Source organism: Eptesicus fuscus, chromosome 6, assembly GCF_027574615.1.
Source record: "Eptesicus fuscus isolate TK198812 chromosome 6, DD_ASM_mEF_20220401, whole genome shotgun sequence".
Taxonomy (NCBI): domain Eukaryota; kingdom Metazoa; phylum Chordata; class Mammalia; order Chiroptera; family Vespertilionidae; genus Eptesicus; species Eptesicus fuscus.
In genome coordinates, this window is record NC_072478.1 from 69,463,985 (window position 1) to 69,478,350 (window position 14,366).

The 14,366-nt window shown below is 37.7% G+C and overlaps 1 protein-coding gene across 1 annotated transcript in view; it reads right to left on the bottom strand.

Annotated features, from left to right (window-relative positions):
- The window catches only part of BLTP1 (bridge-like lipid transfer protein family member 1), a 179,832-nt gene that overhangs the window by 78,870 nt on the left and 86,596 nt on the right, over window positions 1-14,366 (bottom strand). Inside the window, exons 36-45 of the mRNA XM_054717761.1 lie at window positions 10,536-10,733; window positions 9,682-9,893; window positions 7,665-7,816; window positions 7,061-7,211; window positions 6,742-6,894; window positions 4,970-5,210; window positions 3,022-3,164; window positions 2,328-2,547; window positions 1,716-1,874; window positions 12-187 (exon numbers count right to left, since the gene is read on the bottom strand). Of these exons, the coding sequence (XP_054573736.1) occupies window positions 12-187; window positions 1,716-1,874; window positions 2,328-2,547; window positions 3,022-3,164; window positions 4,970-5,210; window positions 6,742-6,894; window positions 7,061-7,211; window positions 7,665-7,816; window positions 9,682-9,893; window positions 10,536-10,733 (1,805 nt within the window). The remainder of the gene's footprint in view (window positions 1-11; window positions 188-1,715; window positions 1,875-2,327; window positions 2,548-3,021; window positions 3,165-4,969; window positions 5,211-6,741; window positions 6,895-7,060; window positions 7,212-7,664; window positions 7,817-9,681; window positions 9,894-10,535; window positions 10,734-14,366) is intronic.

The window sequence follows — 14,366 nt, forward strand, 5'->3', positions numbered from 1 at the left end:
GGCTGGCTCACCTGGGCATCAGCCAGCTGAACCGCAGGAAAACCTTGGTTGGCTTCTTCTACACCTGCCACATCATCCTGACTCATACTGTGCTGAGAAGGGGTCCCATCCAGAGTGTTCTGGTCACTAGACAAGACAGTGTTGAAATCGGAGGCTGAGGGTATTGTGGGAAGATTGGGCGCAACACCTAAATGGAAAAAATGTTTGAGAATGAAATCTAAAGTATTGGAAAATAAAAGACATAAAGGGGCATGGCAAAGTAAACTTACAAAGCCTGTATGGAACAGTATTACCAGACCATTTAAATTAAAGAGAAAAAATAGCACTTTTAGGTTATTTACAGATGTGATTAATAAAAAGTGAAATTAAACTACATTTTTAGAAAATATCCGTTGCCCTCACACATGAAATCTTCATGACAGCCAGTCAGCCCAGAATATAGACTTCTGCATCTGGAAGAGCCTCTGCCATCCCCTCAGCTGGACACCCAGAAGCAAAGATGCAGAAAGCAGCTGGGCCACAGAAAGCAGCGGCAGGAGGCGGACCATCATGTCTCGAGTAACACATACAAACTTCCTCCCACTGACCTTCCCTGAGGTGGAACGACAATAATTGGCACTTTCTTTCCTCTTCCTCCCTTTCTTCTTTAACCCCCAGACAAAGGAAATGTTCCTTTCTGGCTACCCTGAAACTTAAACTCTATGCAACAGGGAAACCAGCCCCAGCAAAGTGCTGACAGCCGGTCAAGCACATTCTTCCATCTTCTTCAGCCAAGGCTGACGCTGAGGACTAAGGTGCAGTTAGAATTCATCACCTGCTCACCACTTCATTCCAGGTTCAAAAATGGTCCACACTCCAGCAAGAAAAAGGACTAAGTAGTCATGTGTCAACCACTTTTCATAATTTCGTATTTTCTGTCTGAATAGAATTTACTAGATATCCCAACAGCTGTTACACAGATTAATTTTAGCTGCCTTCTATAACTAGAATCAAAGGCTACCTCACATATTCTTTTAAAAAATTTTTTTACTAAAAAACAAACAAACATGCCTAGTAAATTTGAACACACACACACACACACACACACACACACACACACACACACACAAATAGAAGAGGAGGGGTGACTCTACTTTTACTTCAGGAGATAGCCACCAATCCTTCCTTGTGAATTCCCTACTAGTCTTCTTGCTACTTATACATATTTTTTTTAAATTAATAAATTGCCCTGATTTGTTTCCCTCCTTGAGGGCAAGAACCTTACTTTATTCTTCTTAGTACTCCCTTAGATTTAATTAAGTATTTAAGTAACCACAAAGAGCATAAGAATCCGAGTTATTATGTCCCAGAGAAATCTGGATAAACTGAAAACACTTTCTGTGTTGTAAGTATACGATGTTGTAATTATACACTGTATTTTTTTTTTTACCTCCTCTGGGTGTTTTGAAATTAAACCAGCCACATTAAATGGAAGTTTTAAATTCTTTAAATTATAGATGCTCTCGTGTTTGACTTTCCACAGAAACATTGAGTGACTGCTTATGACTCCCTCAGCTGCTGGATTATCAAAGGCAGTTCATAAATAGGTCAATTTCAACTAAAACAATACTTAAGCATTTGAGATTTTTAAAATCATTCTCTGAAAAATAGAATTTTGCAATAACTTTACAGGTGCCCCTTAGATGGTTAAGCAAAATAATGTGACAAGTCCATACCTGTCGGAAGACTGTTGTGTCCTGACTTTGTGACAGGAGATTCCTGCACCACGCTTCCTCGATTACCCACCGCATTGGACATCCAGTTATAGAAACTCACAGATGATGGCTCCGATAGCAAGGGATGTTCAGATAACATATCTGTAGCCATTGTATTTCCTGAAAATAAAGTTTTACTGAGTATAATATTACTTATGTACTAAGGAGGAGAAAATGTGATTTATGTAATTTTTTTGCAAAGTCACATTAAAATACCTATATTTGCAGATGTTTTCAAATTCATAGTATGACATCTGTATTAAGATATTAAGGCACTAATAAATAACTTATTTATTATACCACGGAAAAATTCATTTTTGTCTAGTCTAGACAGCAACCCACATCACACCTTGGTTGACAGTAATGTCAAATGCTACAATTTAAAAATGTAAACTAAGGGCAAGAAGATACTAACCTGTTACAAAGAGAAGTTTCCCAAAATACCCTCAGAGATGAGTTGCAATATGAAAGATTAGTTATGCATCCAAAGTATATATCTAAAAATCTTAAAACTTTTTTTTTTTTAATTCTCCCACAGAAGTAAACTTGTAATTGTCAAAACGAAGGCCACACCTGTTCTCGTCAGGGAGTTACTTTTCACAGCTGCACTGCTCCTTTGAGGAGTGCCCTCCAGGAGGTTGTGCAAGCTCGGGAAGCTCCCGGTCAGGTAGCTGAGCAGGCTCTCCTTCCGTGGACTCTCCTTCACTGGCATCCCAACACGGCCCACATGCACCGGAGAATCCGTGGCGGTGTCTCCACTGGTGTAGCTCAGGGAGTGGTAGGGGTGGATGCCCTGCAGAGAAACCACACAGGCTCTTCCTTACACACACAAATGTGATGGCTGAGAACTACAACTGCTGTTACCCTTGCCATTACTGCTCGCTATGGTTCACACAACACCAAACAAAACAACAACACTGAAAACATAAAACAGCCTCATTCAAACTGTATATTGATCATGCACAATTATAAGATGATGAATATTCTCAATATTGTATTTTACTAAATATTCAATAAATTTAAATGAGAGCCCTAAGGCCTGGTAGTTAAAGTAGTCCTTATTCAATATTAATTACTATTGATGATATAATTTTCAAAGAAATGTGCACACTAAAAGTTACTAATCATGTTAATTTCAATATAAAAATACTATTTTTACTAGATTTAAATCTTTAGGGTGGATACCTAATAGTTGAATTTGAGATGGCAAAAGTTAGGCATTCTCTGCAAGTCTAACTAACACTAACTAAAAACAGTAATAATGAACCTTTATTTTTAACGCAGAGTCACTGTGGGTGTGAGTCTTGGAGAGTTTCCGCATTATCTCAGCACCAGTCACAGGCCCAGAGCCGCTGGGGGGAGGTCGGCTGGCTGTTCCTTCCAGCAGCATCGTGTGCTCGCTGACTGTGGCTGAAATCAGTGAAAAGAGTGAGTGGGCTGCAGATTGTCAGACACGTTCCTTAAGCATCAACTCCAGTGTTCCTGGTGGTGCACCTATACTCAGCCATAGATATTCCTTGACAAGTTAATTGTGTAATCTTCTGTAATATTCACTCTTTTTTAAATTTTTATTTTACTCTTCCAACCCCAATCTTCTCACTCAGTCTCAAAAAGGAATAAACAGCTTCTATTCAATCTCACATATGCCACCAAAAGAGACCAAAAACCAATTCAACTCAGCTCAAGAAAGCACAGAATTTTCACAGATTAACGCAGGCATTTGTAGATAATTAATTAGAAGGGATAGTTACTACACTATTCTTTCAACTTTTGTACAGACTTGAAATTTATCAAAATAAATAATAAACTCCAGCCTATTACTCATTAAACATTCATTCCATAAATATAATTTACAAATGTTTGAAAACCAAAAAGAAAAACTGGGTAAAGTATTATATATCAACTAGAGGCCCGGTGCACAAAATTTGTGCACACTAGGGTCCCTAGACCTCGCCGGCAATCAGGGCTGATCGGGGCCTTCCAGCTGCCAGCCAGGGCCTTCCTTCCCCGGCTGCTGGCTGCCAGCCAGGACCTTCCTTTGTTCTGCACCACCCCCTAGTGGTCAGCACACATCATAGAGAGTGACTGAACTCCCGGTCTCCCTGTCAATCTCCCCAGGGGACAATTTGCATATTAGCCTTTTATATATATAGATGTTCTGACAAAGCTCTAATTTTAAGACAGCTTTTTTTGCCCATGGTACTTTTAATATTTTTTCAAATTATCATAAGATAAATTACAGTGAATAATACATTTCATGATAATAAAAATTAAACTTTGAAAAAGCATTAAAGTATATATAGGGTGGGGAAAAGTCAGTTTACAGTTGTATGTGAAACATGGAGTTTATGCCTGCATTATTAATTTTCCATATAAACAGCTATGACTCCTCTGTGTGCCCCACCTGTACACACTGTGAAACACAGGGGTACTGCCTATGTTCTGGCACAGCCATCAGGCTGTTAGAATCTGAGGCTGAGCACAGGCCTCCAAACATTACATAAACTCAGGTCTGAACAGGCACTGAGTAAAATTCAAAGGCTCTTTTAAAGGCACAGGGCAAGTAGAGAGGCGTGACATCTCTGGTGGGAAAGTTTACTATTATAAAATGTATGGTGCCAGATCACTTTGAGAAGACCATCTTTCTCATTGCAATGTACACATTTACTGTAATTACCATGGTATTATGTGTTGCTGAGGATTTTGAGATCATATTTAGAAGACTATGCTTTCTAATTAAGCAGTGACCCAGAGGTTGATTAATTGCTATCATTCCACAGTTATTTATCAATCATTGTAATTTATTTTTACCTTATTCAGTGAGTACCTCAATATCAAACATAACTTTGTTCTTTAAATATAAAAAATAATAATAAAATAAAGGCACAGGGCAAGATGATAAAGAGATAGATATAATTTTTAAATAGAGGTTAATGTGTTTAACTCAAAATATTCTAGTTACACAAAGATGTCTGTTGTTTAGACTGGATAGGTTAGGAGAAGAAGTCTACTATATTTCACAAAATTAAACTTGAGAATCAAATCTGTATAAGATTCCAACATTTTTACCATTTATTTGGACTAATAGAAACCATACTTATATAATTAAACCATGACAAATTGAAATATCAAATTTGGGACACAGATTCTTAAAATTATCACATGTACTAGGTTACCAAGTGCATAATAACTAGCTAAAATATTTACAAAATTACCTGCATCAAATTCAAATTCTGCTCCATCAGCACTGGTATCACTTTGAAGACCACCTCCATTGTCCAGCCCAAAGCCATCTTCATGTTCATGGTCAACAACTGCTTGGGGCTTTAAGGGCTGAGCTGGCCGATGTAAGTTGACTCCTTTAAAGGTTGGTGTCACCACAATGAACTTCATCCACTGCCTTGCCAGGGCAACTAACCCTTTCTTTAAGGTTACCAAGGCAGGAAGTCCATCACCCTGTAACAACAATGATGTGGTTAGAATTCACCTTACTATAAAAATAACAGTTACCATTTAAGAGCTTTGCATACATTTATCCACTGGGAAATGAGGAAACTAAAATTTATACGTTAAGTAATTTGTCTAAGGTTACACAAAAAAGTCAGTGTTTCAAGCTGACAACAGAACTCAATCTCTAAACACAAGGTTGCTTCTCCTGTCATGAAGAGCACAGCAGCTCCAGGGAAATAAGACTAAATGCAGGTATAAGACTGGGGTTCTTCTGAAGAAGCATTCAATCCACTTTATCTTTTTTCCAGATGAAGAATCAAATATATTTTGAACAACCTGAAATATTCATTAAGCAAAAAGGGAATGAAATTATTCCCTTCAGAGATGATTTTTAGCATTAAAAATAATAAATTACTATAGGTAAATGCTGAATGTAGCTGGCTTTGTAATTGCTTTGAAAGTTAAATATTATTAACAACGATAAAATTTAGAATGCAGTATATATGATTTCACATGATTATGATTTTAAGAAAGGAAACTTGGCTCTTTTTCCTATTACAGCCTTAGCCTGAGGAGAAAATATCCAACTCCTCTCCATCCCCTCTCCTCTGATTCCCTGTGTTAGAAGAACCTCGTTTACTTTCTGCACCTGCCCTTTCATTCCCAGGCTCAAGTGGTCCTTCCTCTTAATGGAAAGCATACTTGGGTAGAGCTCCCATGGAAATGCAGTCATTCTCTCTGTTCCCGTCTCTGCCTACGGCACCATGGGTAGGTTAACCTCACACTGGGGACCTCCCAGTCCTCAACTCTCAGGTGGCAGTAGAAAATGGAAACTCTACCAGCCTCAGGCCAAGTACCTTTTTTATATCCATGACTTACTGGAGATTCTGGCAGTGGAGGTAAATAGGAGCTTGACTGGCCATTATCAATATGGATACACTGACCACTAATTTGGCTACAGATTCTCATGTATTCTCTATTGACCAGAGCTTGGCGAGGAGAAGGAAGCTCCTCCAGTTCTATACCCCTAGTTATGTGTCACCTTCTGAAGTGCTTTTCAAGGGGCAGAGATAGTCTATTTTGTACAATTACATAATCTCCTCCCATCACAAATGAGTCCTTATTTTATTAAACATTGCTATGAAATTTGACTCTAGTGATTACTCTCTTACTTGCACCTCACTATACTTTGGCTTCCAAACATTCTTTCCTGGCTCTCCTTTCCCTCCTCAGCACTGTGTAACTCCATCCACCCTCCCCACCCCTTTAATATTGGTATTCTTCTGGGATCCATCCTTTACCAGGTTCTTACTTCAACCCTCCATCCCTAAAAGTCTCATCCACGTCAACAGCTTATAACACCTTCATGCTTTCAACTCCCAAATCATTCATCTGAGCCTGCTGTTGTCTATTAGCCTGTATTTCTAACCATATTTCTCCTCTGGACTTCCCATATGCATCTCAAACCCTGCAGGTCAATGGTTCCTCAACAGAACAGAGGCTACTACAGAGCTAACACATGGTTTCAGTCTCTCACCATTGTAGCGTCATCGATGGTGGAGTAATTTGCCTGGTGCAGGTAGTGGTGGAGTATATTACACAGTAAACAAGAAGGGTTTTCTTGGAGAAAGCGGGCCAGTTTTGTAAGTCTGTTGTATTTACTTCTTAGGGGAAAATGCATACTTTTATTCTGAAACAAAGCAAAAATAACAGGCTTACAATGATGTATTAAAGACAGTACTAATGAAAGACACCCAGTCACTAAGTACTCACAAGTCAGATGTTTCCCAACAATGATAAATGGTCAGGATTGTTTTCAATAAATTCTGTATCTCCATGTATTGTTGAAGACTTACCTCTAGCGCTTCAGTCATGATGCATCCCATCACAGCACAGAGTCTCAGTGTTCCCTCTGTTTCCAATTTGTTCAAGGACGACTTGAGCTGGTCAATGGGAACGAGCCACGCACCCACCGCAGGGGTCGCAGTGCTTAAGAGGTTTAGCTGCCTTCAGATTTATTTTAGAAAATTATAAAAACAAGCATCAAGATGTGTACTTCAAATGATCTTCCATATCTACTGTTCTTAGCAGCTATTTTATTTAGGCAAATTACTTTTCCTTTTGACCACCAGATAAATTATGAAGATATAACTTCATAATTCATGATATTCAAAGAACAGATAATAGAAAAGAAAAAATATTGAAAAGATTAGAGGTGAAAAAAAATAAGTTAATGGCAGGGTAACATGTGAAAGTAAAACTAAGCCCAAGAAAAGAAAAATGGTCAAATAAGGGGACAATAAGGTCAACAGTGTCTGAGGTAGGAAAGATGGGGAAGAGGGGGCAGCCCTCACATTAGGTATATCCAAAAAGTAATTCAAAACATGCATGAAACAGAACTGCATGCCATTTAAATAAACAAACACCAAGAGATAGTAGTACACTTTTCAGACTTTTTACCTAGAAAATGCATGGGTGGGAGACCTCACATTGGTGGGAGCTGCGAAACTAAACCAAATCTCCTGGATGGTCAGCTTCATGCTGCAGGAATCGGGGGGTGGTGGCATAAGAGGCACATCTTTCTTCAAATCATCCGATTCAACTCCTTCATCCTAAATAATAGAACACCCAAAACTTTTGTTTAGGGGCATTAAGTTATTTTTCCCAGATGAGGAAAGTGAGAGAAAGAGGTAATTTGCCAGAAGCCACACAACTCTTGAGCAGAGTGGGTGGTAGAATTAAGGTCTTCTGCTTCCTACTGCAATCAATTTCCTTTTCCATTTAACAGAATATTTCAAACTTCCAAATAAAGAGCCATAATAAATACTATTGTAACACATTTGCAAATAAATAACACTTTACAAAAAAATTCTTATGTTATCTTATATGCTATTATCTAAAGCTATATTGAGAAATAGAAATATCTTTTAAATGTGGAATCACCACTCTGCAGGATGCAGGCAGGTGAGAAGCATGTATTAAAGAACAAACAAAGAAGTCTCCTGCCTTTTACATCTAGTTCAAGTCTCTGATTCACTTTTAGATATCATTGGTCAAGATAAAGAAAAGACTGGCATTTTCTTGCGGGGTGATTAAGGAATGAAGAATACACACAAAATACCTTTGAGTCCTAAGTGTTACAGAACAATGTGAACTATAGGCCCCAGTGATTTTAAAGTCAGCAGGCACTACATATAAGTCCACACTCCCTTATTTGCAATTCTAAAATCCATGACATTCTGAAATAAGCCAGTCAAAGAAAGGTAAGTACCACATGATCTCACTCATATGTGGAATCTAATGAACCAAATAAACTGATGATCAAAAATAGATCCAGAGACATAGAATCTTGAACAGACTGTTGAAGCTCACAGGGAAGCCAGGGGAAGGTAGGTGGGAAAGGATCAACCAATGAACTTGTATGCATATATGCATGACCCATGGACACAGACAATGGGGTGGTGAGGGTCTGGAGGAGGAAGATATGGGAGAGGGTTGGAAGAGGTTAATGGGGGGAAAAGGAGGACCTATGTAATAGTTGCAACAATAAAGATTAAAAAAAAAATCTAATATTTTTCTGTAAATGTGGCATCAAAACCTGATCTGAACTGATAAGAAGCTATTTACCCCACATCTGGTATTTTTATTAAAATTGCTGGCTGCAGAAATATTTAAGTATTTCAATTAAAAATTAAAATCTCACAAAGATCTCTTTTATTCTCACCTCAGATTCCATTGGGAGTCTATGTAACATAGAGTACACACACATTACCAAGTTCTTACTGTGTGATAGACACTGAGTTAAGCCTTTCCTATGTACTGTCTCCTCTAATCTTCACTTTAGTAGAGCAATGTCCTTACAGTACTCCTTTATAGATGAAGAAACTCGGGAGAGGGAAAATAATTTGCGCCAGGTCACAATCAGTGACTCAACTCTTTAGTAATCTAGAATTTTAAATATTTTCATTATTGCTGTTCCTGTATTCATCACTATGAAATTCTACCCTAATAAAAATAATGAGTGACATTTGAAGGTATTCTTCAGGACCCTAACTGAAATTGGCAGATATTGACAAAAATGTTAAGAACTTACATGAAATACTACCAGTAACAAAACTAATTATTTAAAAAATGATTCTGCTAAAATCATTCAAATAACATAAAAACAAAGCCTGCTTTTTTGAAATTCTATTAATTCATTAATTCAGCAGGTGTTTTAAGTGCCTAATATGAACACAGTATTATGCTAGGGACTATAATAGGCATAAACATATATAGGCAATGGTGCCTACAAAAATTATACTCTAATAGAAGTGTAATCATCAAAATGCCTTGACTTAAGCAAAATCCAAACTACAAAAAGACAAGCAAATATACTTCAGAAGTTAATTTTGAATTGGTACATCATTTTCTATGTTATGTTTCCAAAGCATTATTAATAGAAACCTGCTCATGTTTCCAAAGCATTATTACCAACCTGCTCATCGGAAACAGAATTTCCATTTAAGTCTGAAGAAGGGCTTGTTCGGTCACAAGGAAGATTATCATCAGAGACGTCGGTGTTATAGCCACTGCCGGTCGGAGAATCGGAAGAATTATTGGATGTCAGCACTCCACCCGCTTCTGTGACACTAGCTTTGCCCATCGTTCCAAAAGCATTATACAAAACAGCACCGGACTGTCTTCCTCCTATACAAATATGAGAATGTATTTATTAAAACACTATCTCAGTGATGTACTCTACCGTATCCATAAAGATAAAAATTAAAATCTCACAAAGATCTCTTTTATTCTCACCAAAACTTGCCCTTATCTATAAAAGTGATACAAGATTAGATTATCAGGCAAGCAATTGTAGGCATATACAACTACTATTATATAGGACTAAATCTAAAAGTCTTATACACAAGTCAGCCTTCATATTTTAATATATTACTCAATAATGTATATGAAAACACACATAATTGTGAGTCAGACTCTGTCCCACTGAATAAAGGATTTGAAATATTTTCATCCTAAATGGCAAAGCTCTGCTAATCAAAGATCCAGTTTCCAAAGACACAAGCTTTCAAAAGCTGGGTGGCTTTGACTTGAGCCAAGATTCCTCTGCTCAGACACTGAGGTTTTACATGTTTAGATACTCTGCTAGTTTTGGATCACACAATGGAGGAATTGGGATGGGGCATCCACCCCTGGTAAATAATCCCAGCTACCACACTTTCAGCTTGAATATGCTGATTCAGGTTACTGAAAGTCATGAGTCTAAAACATTTCAGCAACGCGGGGCTAATTTGTCCCCACTTAAGCAGAATTATTTTTTTAAAAACTCACCTTTTATGGTTAAATTTTCAAGTCCACATTCAAACATTATCCAACCCCATTTTTCTTGGCTGGGACCCATTCGAGTTATATCTGGAATAGCTTGCTGGTCAGTCTCATCCACAAAAGTAAACTCATCCAGCTCTTCCAGAGTAAATAAAACTTTGGACTTCTCAAAAGGAATCGCAGTGATGGCACAGGTGCCGATATCTATTACCAAAAAAGAACAAAACCACCACTTTTAAAGATAGAGGTTTTATATATATATATATATATATATATATATATTTTTTTTTTTTACTTTTTTGTATATTTTATTTTATTTTTTTTTTTAAATATTTTTATTGAGGTATTATATGTGTACATATCTTACTATTACCCCCCCCCACCCCACACCCACACATGCCCTCCCCCCCCAGAGTTTTGCGTCCATTGTTTATGCTTATATGCATGCATACAAGTCCTTCGTTTGATTTCATAACTCCCCCACCTTTCCCAAACTTTCCCCCTGTACTTTGAAAGTCTGTTTGATGCTTTACTGTCTCTGTATCTATCTTTTTGTTCACCACTTTATAATGTTCTTTACTATCCCTAAATGAGTGAGATCATGTGGTATTTTTCTTTCATTGACTGGCTTATTTCACTTAGCATAATGTTCTCCAATTCCATCCAGGTTGCTGCAAATGATGAGAATTCCTTCTTTTTTATGGCAGCATAGTATTCCATTGTGTAGATGTACCACAGTTTTCCGATCCACTCATCTGCTGACGGGCACCTAGGCTGTTTCCAAATCTTAGCTATTGTAAATTGTGCTGCTATGAACATAGGGGTGCATATATCCTTTCTGATTGGTTTTTCTAGTTTCTTCGGATATATTCCCAGGAGTGGGATTACTGGGTCAAATGGGAGTTCCATTTTCAGTTTTTTGAGGAAACTCCATACTGTTCTCCACAGTGGCTGCACCAGTCTGCATTCCCACCAGCAGTGCACGAGGGTTCCTTTTTCTCCGCATCCTCGCCAACACTTGTTGTTTGTTGATTTGTTGATGATAGCCATTCTGACAGGTGTGAGATGGTACCTCATTGTTGTTTTGATTTGCATCTCTCGGATAATAAGTGACTTTGAACATGTTTTCATGTGTCTCTTGGCCTTCCTTCTGTCTTCTTTTGAAAATATTCTGTTTAGGTCTGTTGCCCATTTTTTTATTGGATCATTTATCTTCCTCTTATTGAGTTGCATAAGCTGCCTGTAGATGTTGGAGATTAAACCTTTATCAGTGATAGCATTTGCAAATATGTTTTCCCATGCAGTGGGCTTTCTTGTTGTTTTGTTGATGGTTTCTTTTGCTGTAAAAAAGCTTTTTATTTTGATGTAGTCCCATTTGTTAATTTTCTCTTTAGCTTCCATTGCCCTAGGGGCAGTGTCAGTGAAGAAGTTCTTGTGGCATATGTCTGAGATTTTGTTGCCTGTGGATTCCTCTAGTATTTTTATGGTTTCCCGTCTTATGTTTAAGTCCTGTATCCATTTTGAGTTTATTTTTGTGTATGGTGTAAGTTGGTGATCTAGTTTCATTTTTTTGCATGTATCTGTCCAGTTTTCCCAACACCATTTATTGAAGAGACTGTCTTGACTCCATTGTATGTTCATGCCTCCTTTGTCAAATATTAATTGAGCATAGTGGTTTGGGTCGATATCTGGGTTCTCTATTCTGTTCCATTGATCAATATGTCTGTTCTTGTGCCAGTACCAGGCTGTTTTGAGAACAGTGGCTTTGTAATACAGCTTGAAATCTGGTATTGAGATCCCACCTACTTTATTCTTCTTTCTGAGGATTGCTGAGGCTAGTCGGGGTCTTTTTTTATTCCAGATGAATTTTTGGAGAGTTCTTTCTAGGTCTGTGAAATATGCTGTTGGTATTTTGATGGGGAGTGCATTGAATCTGTAGATTGCTTTGGGTAGTATGGACATTTTAATGATGTTGATTCTACCAATCCAGGAACATGGTATGTTCTTCCATCTGTTTACGTCTTCCTCTATCTCTTTTTTCAGTGTCCTGTAGTTTTCTGCGTATAGGTCTTTTACCTCCTTAGTTAAGTTTATTCCTAGGTATCTTAATTTTTTTGGTGCGATGGTAAATGGGATTGCTTTTTTAGTCTCTCTTTCTGTAAGTTCATTATTGGTGTATAGAAAAGCCATAGATTTCTTGGCGTTAATTTTGTATCCCGCTACATTGCCGAATTCATTTATTAAGTCTATTAGTTTTTTGATGGAATCTTTTGGGTTTTTTATGTACAATATCATGTCATCTGCAAATAAGGACAGCTTCACTTCTTCTTTTCCAATTTGGATGCCTCTTATTTCTTCTTCTTGCCTAATTGCGATAGCTAATACTTCCAGTACTATGTCAAATAGAAGTGGTGAGAGTGGGCATCCCTGTCTTGTTCCTGTTCTTAGGGGAAATGGTTTTAGTTTTTGCCCATTGAGTATGATGTTTGCTGTGGGTTTATCATAAATAGCTTTTATTATGTTGAGGTATGAGCCTTCTATTCCCACCTTGTTGAGAGTTTTTATCAAGAAAGGGTGTTGGATTTTGTCAAATGCTTTTTCTGCATCTATTGATATGACTATGTGATTTTTATCTCTCAATTTGTTTATGTGATGTATCACGTTTATTGATTTGCGGATATTGTACCATCCTTGCATTCCTGGAATAAATCCTACTTGGTCATGGTGTATGATCTTTCTGATGTACTGCTGGAGCCGATTTGCTAGAATTTTGTTGAGGATTTTGGCATCAATGTTCATGAGGGATATTGGCCTGTAATTCTCTTTCATTGAGTTGTCTTTATCTGGTTTTGGTATTAGGGTGATGCTGGCTTCATAGAAGGAGCCTGGAAGTGTTCCTTCCTCTTGAATTTTTTGGAATAGTCTGAGGAGGATAGGCTTTAGTTCTTCCTTGAAAGTTTGATAAAACTCTCCTGTGAAGCCATCTGGCCCCGGGCTTTTGTTTGCCGGAAGCTTTTTGATGACTGCTTCAATTTCTTCCATAGTTACTGGCATGTTGAGCTGTTTAGAATCTTCCTGATTGAGTTTTGGAAGGTTGTATTTTTCTAGGAATATGTCGATTTCCTCTAGGTTGTCCAGTTTGTTGGAATAGAGTTGTTCGTAGTATTTTGTAACAATCCTTTGTATTTCGTCGGGGTCTGTTGTTATTTCACCTCTTTCATTTCTGATTTTGTTTATTTGGGTCCTCTCTCTTTGCTTCTTGGTGAGCCTGGCTAGAGGTCCATCAATCTTGTTTATCCTTTCAAAGAACCAGCTCTTGGTTTTGTTGATCTTTTGTATTGTTTCTTTGGTCTCTATGTCGTTTATCTCCGCTCTGATCTTTATTATTTCTTTCCTTCTGCTTACACTGGGCTTATCTTGTTGCTCTCTCTCTAACTCTTTGAGTTGTTGGGTTAGGTAATTTATTACCATTGTTTCTTGTTTTTTGAAGTAGGCTTGTAGAGCTATGAACTTCCCTCTCAGGACTGCTTTCGCTGTGTCCCATAGATTTTGGATTGTGGTGTTTTCATTGTCGTTTGTTGCCATGATGTTTTTTATTTCTTCCTTGATGTCTTTGGTAACCCAGTCATGGTTTAATAGCATGCTGTTTAGTCTCCAAGTGTTTGATTTCTTTGGGTTGTTTTTATTGTAGTTGATTTCCAGTTTTATGCCACTGTGATCTGAGAAGATACTTGATATGATTTCTATCTTCTTGAATTTGGAGAGACTTTGCCTATGTCCTAACATATGGTCTATCTTTGAAAATGACCCATGTGCACTTGAGAAGAATGTATATTC